Here is a 19,385-nt window from a genome sequence, read left to right as displayed (position 1 = left end):
ATTACTTTCTATTCCAATTTGTTCCCTGATCTTTTGTGCTCTTTACATAGCTTTTGTGGCATCTTAGAGATTCCTGCTTTTCAAAGGCAGGCCAATCTCTCCTTGAGATGAAAAACACTAAATATACCTAAAATATTGCTATTGTCCATCTGTTGTGCCTAATCTCCAATCAATAGCATATCTGCAGTCACAACATGGTTTCTGTTAAAGAAGAGGGCAGAAAACCAATAGTTTATTGAGCTTTAGTAAAGTACAACCTATTCTTCTAAATAGAGGAAGCCACTTGCTATAAAGTATTCTCTTTCAAGGGGTCCTGTTGGTTAAGACAACAGGAACAAGTTACTAGAAGTGAATGAAAATATTTATCTGGTTCTGGGATTGTATTACAATCCCATTTCAGAGCTTCAGGCTATCAAGATTATTTTCTGATCTATTTTTAAAAATATAGAAAATATGTTATTAAAAGCTATTATAATACCAGATGATCTTACTTGAGATACGAACAAAGAGCCTTGTGGCACCTTAAAGGCTAATAACTTAATAATGGTGTCAGTTTCATCAGATAGGTACACTCAAGTCTAAAATAGCTTGTGCTGCAATCAGTTTGTTAGTGAGTACCAGCACAATCCTATGATGTCTACTTAGAAGTAAGTCCAATGAGTTTTACATTCTGGGGTGTTACTCCTAGGTATAAAGGATTACACCCTAAGATGCCACAGAGCCTTGTTGTTTTTTCTTCTATACAGTAACACAGGTACTTTTTCTTGAACATTGTGTGCTGCTTCTGATTACTGGCAACTTTCTGCTCACTCTTTTTTGCTGCCACCTCCTCTCCTGTCCTGATAACATCCCTGTGTATCTTTCCACCTCTCTCAGAGATGGAAAGGAAACTGCTGAAGTCTCTGTAGCTGAGTTTTTAAAAAGAAGACGCTACATATCTTTCTTTTCTCCTGTGGCTCACATGTACAAGAGTGCACACATCTATGAAGGTACATTTCCATAGAAATATACGTGCACGTCTGTTTGCTGGACAGATAGGTGTGGTTTAATTGTCATACCTTGGTTCCTTTATTCTCTAGTTACTTTCATGTAGAAAGCAGAATGCATGAGAGAGCAGAAGAGAGTAGAGTTGTTTGAGGCATCTTGATGGAGCTGAGAAACTGTGGCACCTTAGTTCTTCTGTCCAGTTGTCCTTAGGCGAGTGGTGACTATTTGTGGTGGCAAATATTTCCCTTGGTTCTAAGAAGCTCATGAATTCAGAGAGAAAAATGGATAGATGGGGAAGAAGAAAAGAGGATGAAGAACATTAGGCATGCTCTGCAAAATTGTAAGGCCTTTGGCTATTTTTGGAACCTTGTCTTTTATTGGAAATGACACTGGCTATTATGTTTTATTTTACCCGACACATGACAGTAGTAGCAAGGATTGATTTATTCTGTGATGATTGTTGTCTCTCCATTCCTTTTCCTTTGTCTTCTATAGGCAAGAGAAGATGAGGTGTCTCAGATGCGTCAAGAGATTTCAAAACTTTCCAAAGTGAGAGAAGTTATGCAGCGAAAACTACGCGTTGTAGAGGAGCAAAAAACGCATGCAGAATATGAAAGGGACACCCTTAAAAACCAGATAAGTGGGCTGGAAAAAGGTAGGAGTCAAATTTAATGCAATGGTGTGGAAACTTGGTTGGGTTAATTTTTTTATACAGTATATATCTTAGCTACATTTCAAGTGCTATAGGGAAAGAAGGCTTCTGGATTTCCATAGTCAGATAACTCTGTGTTTGTAATGTTTGAAAGAAATATGGAAAAGCAAATGTGCAACTCTAAAATTTGGACAGTTGCAGTTTCCTTGCAAGTTTTTTTCACATGTTTTATATTCCTTCAGCCTTTACAGAAATGACGTGGTTTATGTGTTTGAGAAAATAGTTGCTTGCAGATGCAGAAACAATGCAGAAAATACAGAACAGCAATAATCTTGAGTTAGCAGGGCGTGTGCTTGGTATTTGGCTGGAAAATTATTTATTTATTTATTTATTAAATGTATATCCCACCCTTTCTCCCAGAAGTTGCCCAGGGCAGCAAACAAATCACTAAAAGCACTATAAAACATCTTAAAACAGACTTTAAAAAATATTAAAACAAAACATCTTTAAAATATTTTTAAAAAGCATCTTAAAAACAAAAGCTTTAAAAACATCTTAAAAAGCAATTCTAACACAGATGCAGACTGGGAATGCAGTAGAAATGGTGGGAGCAGCTCTGAATATGTAATTATGGTCCACTTCTCTTGTCAGTAGAAGTCCACCAAAAGGTTTATTTCTTTTGCCCTGAGATGAAAGAGGGTAACAGGAATATTAAATAGTTCATCATATAATGGCAAAATTGAATCTTCAGTTGTTCAGTCTTAGAAACCAGATGAATTTTTTTAAAGAAATAGATTGAAAACATTAATTACTGAATTTGAATTCCTGCCCCTATTATGGGATCAAAAATTAACACAGATTTCTGCATAGATATATAAACATAAAGGGTAGAAAGAACCATTGTTTGGATTCGCTTTGTGGTACACAATGATAATCTATTTTTAAATCTCCCTAGGGACAGAAATCAGAGCTGCCCATAGAAATCAACAGAGAAATCCAATATTTTAATGTAGTTGAGACTGAGCACCAATGAGTCCACATCAAAGAGAGTTCCTGCTCTTTCTTCTTCTGTTCTTATTTAGCGTAAAACATTTTTAAAATAATCTTTCTAATGCAAATTCCAAAGCAATGCTATTCGTTGTCCCCAAGTTGCAGGCTGGAAGGGGCTGTTGCTGGGAGGGAGTGGGTTATGGTAGATCTGCAGTGAATAAAATAGATCAGGTTCTGAGTTATGACCCTGCAGTGTTGTCCAGAAGTATTAGACCCCTATTGCAGGTTAGACTGAAGTGAAACTTCCAACAACCTTTAAATGTTATCTTATTACTTTTATCCGACAGTGCATGTTGGGCTGAGACGGTAGTGTACAACAACCATGCAGTATAGTTCTATGTTAATATTTCAGGCCAGAGATAGGGCTAATTATATTGCCCCTTCAGATCAAATCAGGCCAAATCAGACAGTTAATAACACAGAAAAGCTTTGTGTTCCATTAATTTGCATGCAGACTGTTTGCACTTTTTAAATGTTCAAAAATTTAAAAAACAAAATTTGCACATTAAGCAAGATCCAGGTTAGAGCAGGTAGTCCTGTCTTTGATGCTACCTTTTGTTTTTTCAACGTAAGTTAGTCTTAGGAAAACCTAGGAAAAAGAAACTAAATGCACACTTATAAAATGGGGGATACTTGGCTCAGCAATACTACATGCAAGAAGGATCTTGGGATTGTTGTTGATCACAAGCTGAATATGAGCCAACAGGGTGAAGTGGCTGCAAAAAAGGCAAATGCTATTTTAGGTTGCATTAACAGAAGTATAGAGTGCCTTGCAAAAGTAATTAGACCCCTGACCAACACTCTCATATTACTGAATTACAAATGGTACATTGTAATTTTGTTCTGTATGATATTTTATTTTGAAACACTGAAACTCTAAATCAAATATTGTAAGATGACATTGGTTCTATGATGGGAAATGTTTGTAAGATACATAAAAAACTGAAACATGTTGCTTGCATAAGTATTCAACCCACACACATTAATATTTAGTAGAGCCATCTTTCGCTGAAGGAACAGCTTTAAGTCTTTTGGGGTAGCTGTGTACCAGCTTTGCACACAGTGTCGGAGGGATTTCAGCCCATTCTTCTTGGCAGATTCGCTCCAGGTCATTCAGGTTGGTTGAACCTGAATTTCTTATTGACTGGGTATGGGGGAGGGTGGAGAGAAAGAAAGAGACAGAGAGAAACTGGGTGAGAGAGATAATTGAATGTGTATCTTGGAATAGATAATTGCTGATTGACCAGGAGAACTCTACACTGCAGTATTTTGTTGCAGTTACAGCTTATATATACTAGCAGTGATCTCAGTTCTCTGAATGCTGGTCTCCAAAAAATCTTGAGGGAGAAAATAAATATGTAGGAGCACCCCCAAAAAAGCTCTGTAAGGAGCAATTTTTTGAGGGTGCTTTGCTGGGTAGGGATCCTGCTGCACAGCTACATAGCCTATGCAGATTTAAAAGGATAAACTGTTGATTCTGTCTCACAAATACCTTTTTTACTTCCTCCTGGCAATAGTGAGCAAGTGTAGAGAGCAGCCTCTGCATAGCTGCCTCCCAGTTCCTTTTGAAACAAGTGTAGTAAACCATAGGCACACTCAGGGAGGGATATGCCGTTAATGTGCTTTGTTACCCTAGTGCAACAAATGCTCTTAAACAGTTTTACAGTTTGGAAAGTGATGGGAAAATGCACTGAAAAATGGGTGATGAACAAATGATTAATGCAGGGCTGAGGAACCTCCAGCCCACAGACCAATCATGGCCTACCAACCTTCACCATTTGGCCAGCAAGGATGTTTTGGGCAAGCCCTATAACTGATATAATACAGGTAAAGGTGGGACTTGGTCAAAGCCCCTTGCATTGCTTCCAAAGCACCCAACAACCTGGTTGTTGGGATCCTTTGAAGTGCTACACAAAGCAGGAATGCCCTCCCTGTGCATGGGCTGATGTGAAGGGAGAGGTCCATCCTGCTGGGTCTGTGTGTGCAAGAGAGCTCCCTGCAGGGAACTCTCTTGTGTACCCAAACCTGCTTAGTTTGGCTACACTTTCAAAGCATGTTGCAGGCAGCAAGGTGCTGCTAGAAGCAAGTGTTTCCCCTTGCTTTATAGCAATGCCTTGTTGCCTGCTATGTGTTTTGAAGTCCCAACTGCAGGATTTCAAAGGACAAAAAACCCTGACATCATTTGTGACATCAGGTGATTGACAGGTAGGTGGCCCCATCTACCTGTCAAATTTGGACTACTGGGCAGATCCTGATAAGGATCTAGTGGCTGTGGAGCCCATACAGTTCTCCACGACTGGATTAATAGGAAGACATATAAACACCCCACAAGCAAATGAGGATGAGTTCAGGTTGAATGCTCATTGTTGTATAACCTGTCTTCAAACAAATTAGAACCGAATGCTCAATAAAGGACAGACATTGTCTAATCTCTGTGTAAGCTTTGTGCAACCAAATCATGGTAAATGCTCAATACAAAGGTCATTTGGAGAAGCTCTCAGTTCTTGTATGGCCTGCTCCCTCAAAAGCAAAATCACGCACCAAACCAAAAACCGCGTGCAAAGCAGTCCTTAGCATGTTTATTCACAAGTAAATGTCAACACATAGTTCAATAATAGCCCATTAAGTGTTTTTAGGATTTTAGCCTTAGACAGTGAGGGAATGCATATGATTAAATTGTTCGTTTGTGCTTGTTGGGGGAGAGGAAGCAATTATACAGCAGATCCTTGGAGGGGCAAACTAATGATATATATAATTTCCTCTTCTGGTCTATTCCCAATGCTCTACACCTGTTAAATCAATGTTTAAGAATAATTTTCTTCCTTTCAAAAACATAGGGAAAATATAATTGCAATTAACAGAGGCTAGATGTGTTTTGAGCACAATTTTTTTTAAAAAAGAGAGAGAATAAGACAACGATGCCTTCTCAAACCTTGTAAAATGAAAACATATTTAAAGATATTGATGCATGTGTCATGGGCCCTAGGAGAACCTGTGGCAAGAATGGAAGGAAGAAAAGTGGGGTTCAGAACTTAGAGAGGGGATTGTTAATTATGCAGAAGGGATTCAGGATGGCTCAGGGGAAATGTTTTCAGAGGCCTCTGCTAACAGAACCTCAACAGAAGTCCCCTCCCCCTTGGCAGAGCTGGAGAGAAAAGATGCCTGGCCATCAGCTCTACCTGAGGAATAAACGAAAGCAGCCAGTCAGTGTTCCCAGCTCCTGTCTCCCAAGGTCAAGGAGAAAGGCTAGATGGCAGCTTCAACTTGAGAAGTTTCTATCATTTCCTCAAAGGAACTTTCACTTGGTAGAAAAAAGGGCCAGAATGACCAAGAATTAAACTGTAGTGTGCAGTCTCCATCTTCTCTAATTTATAAGACCTGCGATGTTTGTGTTTCACTGTTGTGACAATGAGTTTTGCTGCCTCCACAGTGCTTAGAGATAAATCCAGTGTGTTTCTGTAATCCTGATTTACATCTTAGAGTGTGATGCTGCGTTCCTGTACTGAATTCTTGAATAAAGCTTCATGCAGAAAAATCTAGTTTCCTGAGTCTGCTTCTTGGTTGGGAGCCAAGACAATTTATAAAAACATTTTTGATAAATAAAACACTCTTAAAGATAAAACCCAAGTTTTCTGTGATTAGGCATCCATGTGTTTATCCCCAGCAAATGATAGCAGTAGAATTTTTTTTCGCAGGTCTGAGTTTTTCACCATTAAAAAAATAACACTGCCAATACAAATGCAGTCCAGTATCCCCATATTGCAGTGCCTGTAAGAAAGTGGCTTGTAAGTATAGTACATTGAGGGGTCAGGTTAATGCTGAGAGTGGATTACAACAATTCTGCATTATAATCCAATAATATTATACCTGTATGTTGCCAATTGGAAATTGAAATGAGGCTGAAAGTAGTTTACAACAATTCTGTGGTGTTGTTCAGTGCTGTCCAGTGCACTGCTGGATGGGAGATCAGGCTGAGAGGGTAGCATCCAACAACTGTGCAATTCTTTTAAGTTGCAGAGATCTTTCCCAGTCTGCATCTGTATTGGAATTATTTTTAGAAGTTTTTAAGTCATTGTTTTTAGATGTTTTTATTGTTTTTATCACTTGTGGGTTTGCCCCCTGAGTTCCTTTGGGAGGAAGGGTGAGATACAAATTTATTAAATATAAATTTAATAATAAATAATAGTAACAGTCTAGCGATGCTATACTATTGCTGTTGCAGGTGAGGGCTGTGAGTGATTTAACTCCTAGATTTACAAGTTCAGCAAATAATGCACTCGTGAGATCTATTTAGTTCTCTGCAAACTCACAGCTTAGCTGATACATTTTGTTAACATAAGTTTGGGACATTCAGAGTCAAGGAAATCAAGGGTAAAGTCATACCAAAATGAGCTAAAGTCCATCTAAAGAATCACTTTATGAGTTCAAGCAATTTTCTCCTGCTGGGACATGTTCAGATGCTCTGCAATGATACCGACCTTGCTGGTTACAAAATAGTGTTGTTTTTGCATTAACTGTGGAGCTTTTAAGTCTCTGTGGGTTTTTTTTTTGTAGTGAACATATTACAGCAATTTCTAATTTTTAAAGTTAGAGTGATGGCACAGGACATTAATTCATAATGTCTCCAGTGTAATATGGTGTAACTTTTTTGTTTAAATGATCCATTTAGTTTTCCTTTCAATAAGCTTAAATAAGTAGATAAATCTATAGAATTGTTATACAGAACCTTGTATTGCACATATTGCTACTTGCCTGTTATTGTAGCCTGTTGTGATGTAGATGCCTCATGAGACAGAATTAAACAAATGAAACAGAATTAAAGTAAAAATTTATTTCAGAAATAGTTATAAAAATAAGAAAGTGGGGGTTGGTGGGTACTGAATTACTGCCATGGATTCACCTGGTCTGCTTTGCATGGATTTTGAGTGCTTTCAGTGCATTCACTAATTGGTCTGTCTTCAAACCACTAGCTGTGTGGTTTGGTGTCTTTCATTCCTGTGCTAGGAGATTTTTTATCTTCTCCTCACCCCAAGCAATATTGGCAAAATCAGACCTCCCTGCTGCTACAATAAACGCGGTTTAGGAGGTCTTGTTGTTGGGTCCCATACAACTTAATCTGGTTTTGGTTGAACATGCTCTGTGGCTTTGGAATGCACTCCACACTGCAGTGTTTTGCTGCAGGTTCCACTAATCAAATTCCTTAAGAGGCATGATGAAGACTTTCATTGTCAGTAAACTGAGTTTTAAAAACAACTCCACAATGTCTTGATTTGTCCAAATTATGCACTCTGAACTCAAGGTTTATCAAATTTTCTTGTGCTTTAGAGTTGGAAGGTGCAAAAAAGCAGGCAGAAATTGATAAGAAAGCTATAGAAGAGCTTGTGAGAGAAAGAGACATATTGAACAAGGTGAGTATGTACATCTGACTTTAGAAAACCTATCTCTGAACCATTTGTAGATAAGAAAAAAACGACTTGTGATTGTTGTTATTTGGCCAAGTGCAGAAATGCACGCTAGTGTTGGGAAAGGCTTCTACTTTCATGGCGCCATTAATCTTCTGTGAAAGAGCTGGTATTTTTGGAGAAAAGGCAGGGATTGGGAGAAATTGTCTTATTTGAGGGGTGGCGGCTTACCATGATAGAAATGAGGGGACAGAGGATTGTATCTTCTTTTATTGGAAAAAAACTTTGCCATTGGTTCAGGTGGCCACAGAGCTGCAACAGGCAGCAGCACCCTGGTAGCTTTCATCATTAAGAACAGCCCAGTGGAAATGACACTATGGCATGACCTACTCTCATTCCCAGGGGCATTCTTGTTAAAACAAAAAGGTGCCTTCCACTGTGGAGTACACCTTCCAAACCTTGCAGGGAAAGCTAAATATCTGTCTGACAGATACACATCTTTTAAAAGTTAGGAATGGACGAATCAGCCTATTTCTGTTCCATGTCAGTTTTGCATGTACTTGATCATAGGTCTGTTCAGTCTAGTTTTGGAATTATTGTTCTGATCCACCTGTAAGTCCAGGATTGCCAAAATAGGTCAATTCACTTCATAATGCAGACCGAACAAACGTCTCCATCCCTTTTGAAAATAAGGCTTCTTCTTTAGTGTAAATTACCACCCTAGGCTCCTGGAAGGAAGGGCAGGATATACAGTACAGTAACATTAATAAATAACAATTGTTGTGGTTGTAACTAAGTGCTGCAGTCCTGCAAATAGCTGAGCTGGTTAAGTCCCATAGACTCCAGTTGTGCTCAGGATTGCAGCCTTTGTCATTAATTCCCTCCCCTTAAGTATTAGACAGGTGCCATCTCTGTTATCCTTTTGGTGCCTATTGAAGGCTTTCCTCTTTCAATAAGCCTTTTAAGTAGAGATCTTATCCCAGTCTGCGTCTGTGCTGGAATTGCTTTTTAATATGTTTTTAAAGTGGTTTTTTAAAGATGTTTTAAAGATGTTTTGTTTTAATATGGTTTAAAGTGTTTTGTTTTTAAGATGTTTTAAAGTGCTTTTAGTGTTTTTGTTTGTTGCCCTAGGCTCCTTCTAGGAGGAACGGTGGGATATAAATTTAATAAATAAATAAAGTAAATAAAAATATTTAGCAGATAGCTAGCTGCTTCTGCTCATTGTAAACTATTGTTTGTAGTAACATGCAAACTTTAAATGGCGTGTCTTGTACCACCTTGGGATAATGTATACTCTTTTAGACAATGAGAATCAAACTAGACACTATATTGTCTCTTCACATTTCTTCCTGCATGAAAAGAAAATGCTGTGAGGAGTGAAGATGTGTGTGGGGTCTTATAGAAAAGCAGCTGGGGAGATTTTGAGTGGGAAAACAGCTAAAGGGGAGAGAATTAAGCAATCTTCTCTCCCCATTCCCCTACTGTTATTCTCATTCTACTGTTGCATCATATGGCTGCTTTTCATTTTTAAAAAAACAAGTCAGGAAACATACCCATGCTTCCCATGAAATGTTAAGTTTGGCCATGAGTGTTAGGCATTATTAGGCTTTGTAAAATCACTCTTATAGAATGTGTCCCCTAACCATCTTAGCCATTTGTTTGCAGAACTTACTCAAGGCTGCAAGTGTTACTCAAAAGCAGATGAACCTTGTTAAGCTCCATGAACAGTCGAAGAAGAATCTGGAAGAAGAAATTCAGAATTATAAGGATGAGGCTCAGAAACAGAGAAAGATTATCTTCCAGCTGGAAAAAGAGAGAGACCGCTATATCAATGAAGCTAGTGATCTTACACAGAAGGTGAGAGTGTTGTTTGCAGTTGTTTACAGTTAATCATGCCTCAACTAAGAAGATGTCCCTTTGATTTTCTGTATGGATTTTGTGAAGGCCCTCTGTCTTTAGGATACAAGGATAAAGTTTCAGTGAGTTATGCTTAATCCTCTGTATGTTCTATGCATCTTAAAGAGTTCACATAAGCATATATTGTATTCTGGTATCTACACTGTTGTAGCAAAAATGCTACAAGTTCTCCCAAGTGGAGAATAATAACACACACACGGGTAAAATCGAGTTCAAGGCTCCTTATTTATTTACTGCAGTAAAGGCAAACCGTACACTTCACACAAGGGGTGAGGCATGAGAGAGCCCCGAGCCCCCCAAAACAGGGATTTTTATACCCTTTACAAAACAAGCTGGTTAATTTTACACCTGTTTATTATGCTCTGCTTAATCAATAGTATAGTTACTCTTTCCTAAGGTCAAACGGTTAATCCTTACTTTTGCAAGCGTATGTTAAACAGTGGGTTACAGTGCACTGACCATGTTTATTTCAAAATGCGAGCCTTAAGCTTTTAAGCAAACAGACAGATACAAGCAGTATTTAGGCAAATAGGCAATACTGTGACCTTTAGATTTTTCAAACTTCAAAGTTCCCCCTTTTTAACATTTTTTACGTAATGCTAAACCTTTTGATACTCCTTCCTAGGCCATCTCCATTAGGGTTCGGTGCCTCTGTTCTGCTTTTATAGACTCTTTTAAGTTAGCCAGTTCTATGAGAGTGGCAGGAGCATTCTGGGTTTTGCAAAAAATTCGTAACAGATTTGGAATACACTCATAAATAATTGGACATAAATAATTTTATTTGTAGCTACATTTGTAGCAAAAAATCTGAATTTCACATATACGCTCATGGGGTCTGAACTGGCGGTGACCGACCAGGAGAGAGACCTCGGGGTTGTAGTGGACAGCACGATGAAAATGTCGACCCAGTGTGCGGCAGCTGTGAAAAAGGCAAATTCCATGCTAGTGATAATTAGGAAAGGTATTGAAAATAAAACAGCCGATATCATCATGCCGTTGTATAAATCTATGGTGCGGCCGCATTTGGAATACTGTGTACAGTTCTGGTCGCCTCATCTCAAAAAGGATATTATAGAATTGGAAAAGGTTCAGAAGAGGGCAACCAGAATGTTCAAGGGGATGGAGCGACTCCCTTACGAGGAAAGGTTGCAGCATTTGGGGCTTTTTAGTTTAGAGAAAAGGCGGGTCAGAGGAGACATGATAGAAGTGTATAAAATTATGCATGGCATTGAGAAAGTGGATAGAGAAAAGTTCTTCTCCCTCTCTCATAATACTAGAACTCGTGGACATTCAAAGAAGCTGAATGTTGGAAGATTCAGGACAGACAAAAGGAAGTACTTCTTTACTCAGCGCATAGTTAAACTATGGAATTTGCTCCCACAAGATGCAGTAATGGCCACCAGCTTGGATGGCTTTAAAAGAAGATTAGACAAATTCATGGAGAACAGGGCTATCAATGGCTACTAGCCATGATGGCTGTGCTGTGCCACCCTAGTCAGAGGCAGCATGCTTCTGAAAACCAGTTGCCGGAAGCCTCAGGAGGGGAGAGTGTTCTTGCACTCGGGTCCTGCTTGCGGGCTTCCCCCAGGCACCTGGTTGGCCACTGTGAGAACAGGATGCTGGACTAGATGGGCCACTGGCCTGATCCAGCAGGCTGTTCTTATGTTCTTATGTTCTTATATGCATATAGAGCATTGCCAGTCATCATAGAAAGATGGTTTAATTGTATTTATTTTATGCTTTCTGTGATAGGTCCTTCATCACATGGAAGATATCAAAGTGAGGGAAATGCAGATCTTTGACTACAAAAAGCAGATAGCAGAGTCTGAAACAAAATTAAAACAGCAACAAAATCTCTACGAAGCTGTGAGATCAGACAGAAACCTCTACAGTAAAAATCTGATCGAAGCCCAGGTAATATGAAGTTCTGTTCCTGACTTTGTTTCCTCATTTTGGTTGAGCACCCATTCTCGGTTAACTTCTAGAAGATAAAGCCAAAGTTGGCATGATGCTTTTCATGTCTTTGTCCCTCCTGTGGAAAGAGTTATATTAGAAACCTCATCCAAATTGACCTGAATATTTACGGGAAAGACAACTCTCTAGAATCTAGAGTCTGCGTGGTTACAGAGGACCATGTACCATACAACTCCCATATGTATATGTTTGAGATGAAGAGATGCCAGAAGGCAGTTAAAGAAAGTGACAAGTCTCAGGTGGTTCTGGATTACAGGATAGTATTCCATGTCAGACGTCCTCCAAATATTACCTAGGAATTTGCTCCAGCAGAGTGGGAAACCATTATTTCAGGCAGTCTAACTCAAAAACATTACAAATGAATGCTCTTCAATGATCTGGTTATCTGAATTTAGTATTGCTTGGAAAGAGATGTCTTTAAAATGTCTGCAGAGGGATATCCAAAGCTTAAGGGGGTTAAAGGTGAGTTAAACAAGACTGTATCTGACTGATGGCTCAACCCTCAAGTAATTAAGGAAAAGCACTGAAAGTGCCTTTGTGTCTCCAGCTTTGTGGCATATAAATAGAAATAGGATTCAGATCTTAGCCTTTGTTCCTCAATATTCTTGATGTTATCTGATGTTGAGGTTCCATGTTCTATCTGCTATCCAGGCTATGTATCTCTGGGGAGATGTGAAACCATGAGGTGGCTTGCTGTTTACCTCTATTGCACTACTCTTTGTTGGTTTCCTCTAACTGTGTTTGCTGCTACCAAGTGATGGGAGGGATACTATGAAGATGGGGCTCTAGGAAGTGAGTGGAAGTCTTTTAATAGTTCACATATGCGAAGGTGATAAAACAAAGAACTAGCAACCCCAGGATACAACGTCTTTTCTCCATTGGAAACTCTTGTACAAAGAAGGAAATATAGCGGTCCCCACCTGAGAGGAAAAAACTTACCAGTGCCTCATCTGCGGAGAAACGCCAGCGAGCCCGGGTGACCTGAGACGGCGTTTGGAGGGAGCAGAGAACGGTTGGCGGCGGCCGAGTCTTCATCAGTTGGGAGCGGGGCGCGGTGGCTGGGGCAGCGGCGGCAGGAGTTGCGGCGTTGCGCTTCCTCCTTTGGCCACTACCTTTCACCGGACCGGGAAACGCGGCCATTACCACCCTCCTTTGGTCCCATGGAGCTCCAACTAGCCTGCAGCGCCCACCATACGGCCACCATACGGCTCGCTGGCCTCTCCGTTCAGCCCAGCCAGCCAGTGGCCTCGAGGCGGCTGAGCGTCTTTTTCCCCTTCGCAAGCGTCGCTGTCTGGGGAACCCTCGCCGCCGCTGCCGGGCCTCTCCAAGCCAGAGAAGGAGGAGGAGGAGGCTGACGGATGCTCCACGCTGTGGTCGCCCTTAGTACAGCCTCTTGAGCTCGGCACAGACCAGCCGCCGCCAGTGATCCTGGCTTGATGCCAGTGGGTCTACTTTAAGCTGGAGCGGCACCGCCTCCCTTCTGTTGGAGGGCTTTTCGAAGTGATCTTGTGGCGCTGCCGCTTGACTGTGTGGGGGACTGTGCCGTGGCTTGCCCTGCGCCCCTAAGCGGGCTGTCTGCGGTCCGAGAAGACAGACTCGGGACCCCTGGTTTTAGTGGGTCTCTTTGAATAAAATGCCTTCTACCTAGAGGATAGCAGTTTTGGGGGAGGGGGGCCTGCCTGATTGGCAGATAATAAGGGGGGCATGTGCAGACCGGAGGGGGGTACCGTGGGGGGGAGCCATGATATAAAAAGGCTAGGCGGCAGTTCCTGGAAAGGTGCGGGTGGCAGGCCACGCCAGTCTAGGGGAACAAGGGATAGATGCATAATATCTATCTCCTGTTCCGGGCCTGTCCATCACCAGAAGACAACTGGGAAACGCAGGACTCCATCCGACCTTCGACTGCTGTTGTGTAATGCCAGGTCTGTGGTACAGAAAACAACGCTCATCCATGATATGATCCTGGATGAGAACGCAGACCTGGTGTGTATTATGGAGACCTGGCTGGATGAGGCCTCAGCTCCTACGCTTGAGGCCATGTGTCCAGCCGGTTTCCAATACGCTCAGCAGCCGAGGGCTGGTAGGTGGGGAGGGGGAGTGGCAGTCATCTATCAAGGGTCCTTGGTCTTTGCCAGGCACCCCCTCCATAAGACCAAGTTTGTTGACTGCATGTACTGGAGGTTGGGCCCAAAGGGCAGTTTAGGGATTCTACTTGTGTACCGCCCACCCTGCAGCACAGCAGACTCCCTGACTGAGGTGCTCGAGGTGGTCTCGGGTATACGAATGCTCTCCCCCAACCTATTGGTTTTGGGGGACTTCAACGTGCACGCCGAGACCGTCCTCACTGGAGCCCCTCGGGATTTCATGGAAACCATGACTTCCTGGGAACTGCACCTTAGTGATATGGGGCCCACCCATGTAGCCGGTCATGCTCTTGACCTTGTGTTTGTTTCGGGAGGGGAGGGAAGTGCTCTGAAAATGGGGGCTGTTTCTTCTAACCCCATGTCATGGTCAGATCACTACCTGGTGAATATGGACCTCTCAATGCCACACACCCTCCGCAGGGGACAAGGACCTATTCAGATGGTCCGCCCCAGACGCCTGATGGATCCTAAAGGATTCCTGAATGCGCTGGGAGATTTGGAGCCAGCTGAAGGCCGCCCGGTCAAAACCCTAGTGATGGAGTGGAATAAGAAGATCACTAGGGCAGTAGACCGGGTGGCTCCGAAACGTCCTCTCCCCCTGAATAGAGCTCAGATAGCACCCTGGTATACACCACGGCTCCGGGGTCTGAGACAGGAGGTGAGACGACTAGAGTGCCGGTGGCAGAAATCTTGCTCTGAAGACGATCGGACACTGGTTAGAGCAGCAATAGCTGCCTACCAGGTGGCAACAAGGGCAGCAAAGAAGGAATTCTTTGCTGCCTCTATTGTGTCCGCAGAGTGCTGTCCCAGGAGGTTGTTCCAAGTGGTCCGAAATCTGGTCGGTCCAGTTGTTCAGGAACCCATGGAGCATTCTAAAGCCTCTTGTGACACATTTGCTAAACACTTTGCCAATAAAATCGAGCGCCTGAAGAGCATGATTCTGTGCGCCGTGGATACAGGAAGTGAGCCAGAGCCGGCCAGTTGCATTCCGGTACGGTGGGATCGGTTTCAGCCTCTTCCCTCTGAGGAAGTGGACAAGGTGCTCTCTACTGTGAAGCCAACCACCTGTCTATTGGATCCTTGCCCCTTGTGGCTCATTATGAGCTGCAAAGAGAGACTGAGCGAAGGGATCAAGGCAATAGTAAATGCATCCTTGGAAGAGGGTGCAATGCCATTAGCCTTCAAGGAGGCAGTCCTAAAGCCCATCTTGAAAAAGCCCTCCTTGGATCCCCAAGAGTTGAATAACTTTCGCACAGTCTCTAATCTACCATTTCTGGGCAAGGTGATTGAGCAAGTGGTGGCTAAACAGTTACAGACACACTTGGATGAAGCAGATTATTTAGATCCATTCCAATTGGGTTTCAGGACTGGACATGGAACGGAAACAGCCTTGGTTGCCCTGGTGGATGATATGAGGAGGGCGTTGGATAGGGGAGAATTCACCTTCCTCGTCCTCCTGGATCTCGGCTTTTGATACCATTGACCACGGTATCCTTTTAGATCGCCTGGAGGGATTAGGAATAAGGGGCACTGTTTTACGGTGGCTCCGTTCCTATCTCTCAGACAGGCACCAATGGGTGGCATTGGGGGATGAGGTCTCAGACCCTTGGCCTCTCAATTGTGGAGTGCCACAGGGTTCTATCCTCTCCCCCATGCTATTCAACATCTATGTAAAGCCGCTGGGGGGCATCATCAGGAGATTTGGGCTGCGGTGCCACCAATATGCGGATGACACTCAGCTCTATCTCTCGTTTAAGTCCTCACCAGAGTTGGCAGTGGACACCATTTCCAAGTGCCTGGAATCCGTAAGTGAATGGATGGGAAGGAATAGGCTGAAACTAAATCCCAACAAGACCGAGGTGTTGCTCGTGGGAGACGGGCAGGTTGGAGGATATAGACCTGGTGTTCAATGGTGTAAAATTGCCCCTAAAAGACCAGGTCCGCAGCCTCGGGGTCATTCTCGACTCCATGGAGGCTCAGGTCTCGGCAGTGAGCCGGGCAGCTTGGTATCAATTACATCTGATAAGGAGACTGCAACCCTACCTTCCTGCCCATCTGCTCCCGCGGGTGATACATGCCCTGGTCTTCTCCCGCTTAGACTACTGTAATGCGCTCTACGTGGGGTTACCCCTGAAAACTGTGTTCCTCTGTGTTTATCATGCCTAATGGTGTGCCTGGGAGGTTCCACTTGCGATCTACTATCCTGACCATTTTTCAGTCTCTGAGGAGAGGGGGCTATGCAACTGAATACCTCTGTATTGGCATAGTATTGCATTATTCTACACTCTCTACAATGCTGTGGATTGGAGTGACTGCAAGGAATATTTATAAGCAAGTCACAAAAAGCCTCAGATCTCCCAAAACAGTGACCAGCCTTCTTATCCAAAGCAGCCCTTGCTCAGGACGACGGCTGAGTGTTCCTACGAAGCAGGAGGAAGTTGATGGTGGTGCTGCTCGTTTTTTGTAAAGGCGGCTTGATTTTTAACAACGAAGCTGCACCGAAGAAGAGTGACTCTATAGTGGTTACTGCTGTGTGGGTTTGTGTGGGGAGTGTATGGTTGTGAGTGTGTGTGTGAGTGTGAGTTTGCAATATGTGCCTGGGAGAGAGGAGTCAAAATCGATTGGGAGGATTTCTGGAGGCCCCAATTAAGGTAGTGACGGGTAAAGGGATGTATGGCGCTGTGCGGAGGACTCGCCAGGTGAGGGGAACACGGCCCAGACAACTAATGGCTGTGCCATTTTCCGGTCCTCCGTGCATCCACAGGATTGTTGGTTGCCCTATCAGCCAGCCCTCAGATCTCCGAATGCTGCTTCTGAATGCCAGATCGGTCCATAACAAGATCTCTCTCATTCACGATTTAATCGTGGATGAGGGGGCTGATCTGGCCTGTATAACCGAGACCTGGGTGGGTGAACAGGGTGGAGCTAGTCTCTCCCAGCTGTGCCCACCTGGGTATTTGGTTCAGCATCAAGGTAGGACTGAGGGCCAGGGAGGGGGGGGTTGCTGTGGTCTATAGGAGTTCCATCTCTCTCTCCAAGCACCCTGTCCATTTAGCTACTGGCCTGGAGTGTTTGCACCTTGTGTTGGGTCAACGGGACAGATTGGGAATTTCGTTGGTGTACCACCCACCCCGCTGCCCAACAGACTCCCTAACTGAGCTGACGGAGGTGGTCTCGGATGTATTGTTGAGATCCCCTAGACTTCTGGTGCTGGGGGATGTCAACATCCATGCCGAGGCCGCCTTATCTGGGGTGGCTCAGGACTTTATGCTTTCCATGACAACCATGGGGCTGTCCCAATATACTATTGGCCCAACGCATGTGGCAGGGCATACTCTGGACCTGATTTTTGCAACTGGACAGGATGAAGGTGATCTGAAGGTAGGGTGTCTTACATCAACCCCTTTGTCATGGACAGATCACCGCTTGTTGAAGTTTAGACTTACAGCGACTTTCCTCCTCTGCAGGAGTGGGGGACCTGTTAAGATGGTCCGCCCCTGGAGACTAATGAATCCGGATGGTTTTCAAAAGGCTCTGTGTCAGGCCCAGGATGTGACTCAGGAACCAGACCAACGATTGTAGTTAATTCGTGTTTTATTAGGGTAATGTCCAAACAAAGACTGCGTTTTCTCATGAATCAATACAGGGATACAGGTCCTGCGGCATTGGGAGAAAGTTGACAGAGCAAGGGACTTCTTCCCGCCTGTTCTTTAAGAAGGGGCCAAACGGGCACGCAATCTTTCGCTCCTCCTTAACTGCCCCTCAGGTACTGCCCGCCTTCCCCCCCTTCTCTCCTGTCTTTTCAGCTGTCTGCGTGTGTGTGGTGAGGGGGGAAGCATCACCCCCTCCTCTTCTGAAGTTTCCGATTCCAGGATGGGGGATAGGGGAGGGGCTGATGGTAAACTGCCTTCCCGCTTTTCGGCTGTGAGCAGCCCTCCCTCTTCCCCCTCTTGCTCTGAGCCTGAAAGAGGGGGAGGCATGAGAATGTCCAGGGAGGGCTCAGGCTCCCCGTTGCTAAGCGACCTTATCACTGGCAGTTCCTCTGTTTCGTCTTCGCTCCAAAGGGGGGAAGTTCCTCCCCCTTCCCTCTGCCATCCATCCGAATACTCTTCTCCCAACTCTCCGGGATCCAGCTCCCCGGGATTGGGACCCCAGCTCTGCCTTCCGACACCATCCCCCCTCCCAGGCTGTGCCCCCCTCCCCTTGTCTGGCTTGGGACAGTGGGGAAAACGTTGATGGAAAAGTTTTACCAATTCTGGAGCATGCACATCAGCTGCATCTTCCCATGATCTGTCAGCCACCCCATAGCCTTTCCAGTGAATCAAGTACTGCAGCTTGTGGTGTCTGATCCTGGAATCTAAGATCTCCTCAACTTCAAACTCAAGCTGCTCATTTACCAGGAGTGGAGCTCCGGGAGGTTCCTCCGGCCGTAACTCACTGGGAGGGGCGGTTTTCGTTAAGAGGGATTGATGGAACACAGGATGTATTTTAAACGTGTCAGGCAGCTTCAGTCGGTACGCCACGGGATTGATTTGAGTTTCTATTTCGAAAGGACCCACCCTCTTGTCTTGTAATTTTCTACATTTGCCCGGCATCTGGAGGAAGCGGGTGGACAGCCATACCTGGTCTCCCGGTTGAAGGGGGGGGCCCTCCTTCCTGTGCAGGTCAGCAACTTGCTTGTACTCCGTTTTGGCTTCGTTTAACTGCTGTTTCAGTGTCTGTTGCGCCGCTTGCAATTCCTTAAGGAAGTTCTCAGCTGCCGGTACCAGCATTCCTTCTGAGCTGCTTGGAAAGACTTTAGGATGGAATCCATAATTAGCGAAGAACGGGGTTTGTTGAGTGCTGGAGTGCAGAGAATTGTTGTAGGGGAACTCTGCAAAATGCAAATATGATACCCAGTCAGTCTGTTGATAGAACACATAACTTCGTAAATATCTTTCCAAAACGGCGTTCAAGCGTTCCATCTGCCCATCTGTCTGGGGGTGATGGGCGGAGGAGAGTTTTAATTCCATCTGCAACTGTTTCCACATTGCTCTCCAAAATTTGGCTGTGAACTGAGTTCCTCGGTCTGAGACTACGCTGTTTGGCAATCCATGCAGCCGGTAGACTTCTTTTATGAATAACTTGGCCGTTTCTTTAGCCTCTAAGGCCCCTGCACAAGGAAGAAAGTGTGCCATTTTGGTAAGTAGATCCACCACTACTAAGATGGCTGTCATTCCTTGGGACTTGGGTAGATCAGTTATAAAATCCATGGAGAGG

General features: G+C 43.8%; 1 protein-coding gene across 1 annotated transcript in view; it reads left to right on the top strand.

The window, feature by feature from the left end:
* Positions 1-19,385, top strand: part of CFAP58 (cilia and flagella associated protein 58) — a 160,971-nt gene that overhangs the window by 30,617 nt on the left and 110,969 nt on the right. The window contains exons 7-10 of the mRNA XM_061634391.1: positions 1,483-1,642; positions 8,015-8,097; positions 9,757-9,948; positions 11,761-11,922. Of these exons, the coding sequence (XP_061490375.1) occupies positions 1,483-1,642; positions 8,015-8,097; positions 9,757-9,948; positions 11,761-11,922 (597 nt within the window). The remainder of the gene's footprint in view (positions 1-1,482; positions 1,643-8,014; positions 8,098-9,756; positions 9,949-11,760; positions 11,923-19,385) is intronic.

This window comes from Rhineura floridana, chromosome 7, assembly GCF_030035675.1.
Source record: "Rhineura floridana isolate rRhiFlo1 chromosome 7, rRhiFlo1.hap2, whole genome shotgun sequence".
Lineage (NCBI taxonomy): Eukaryota > Metazoa > Chordata > Lepidosauria > Squamata > Rhineuridae > Rhineura > Rhineura floridana.
The sequence above is the reverse complement of the archived record's forward strand: the minus strand, read 5'-3'. Positions and strand labels throughout refer to the sequence as shown.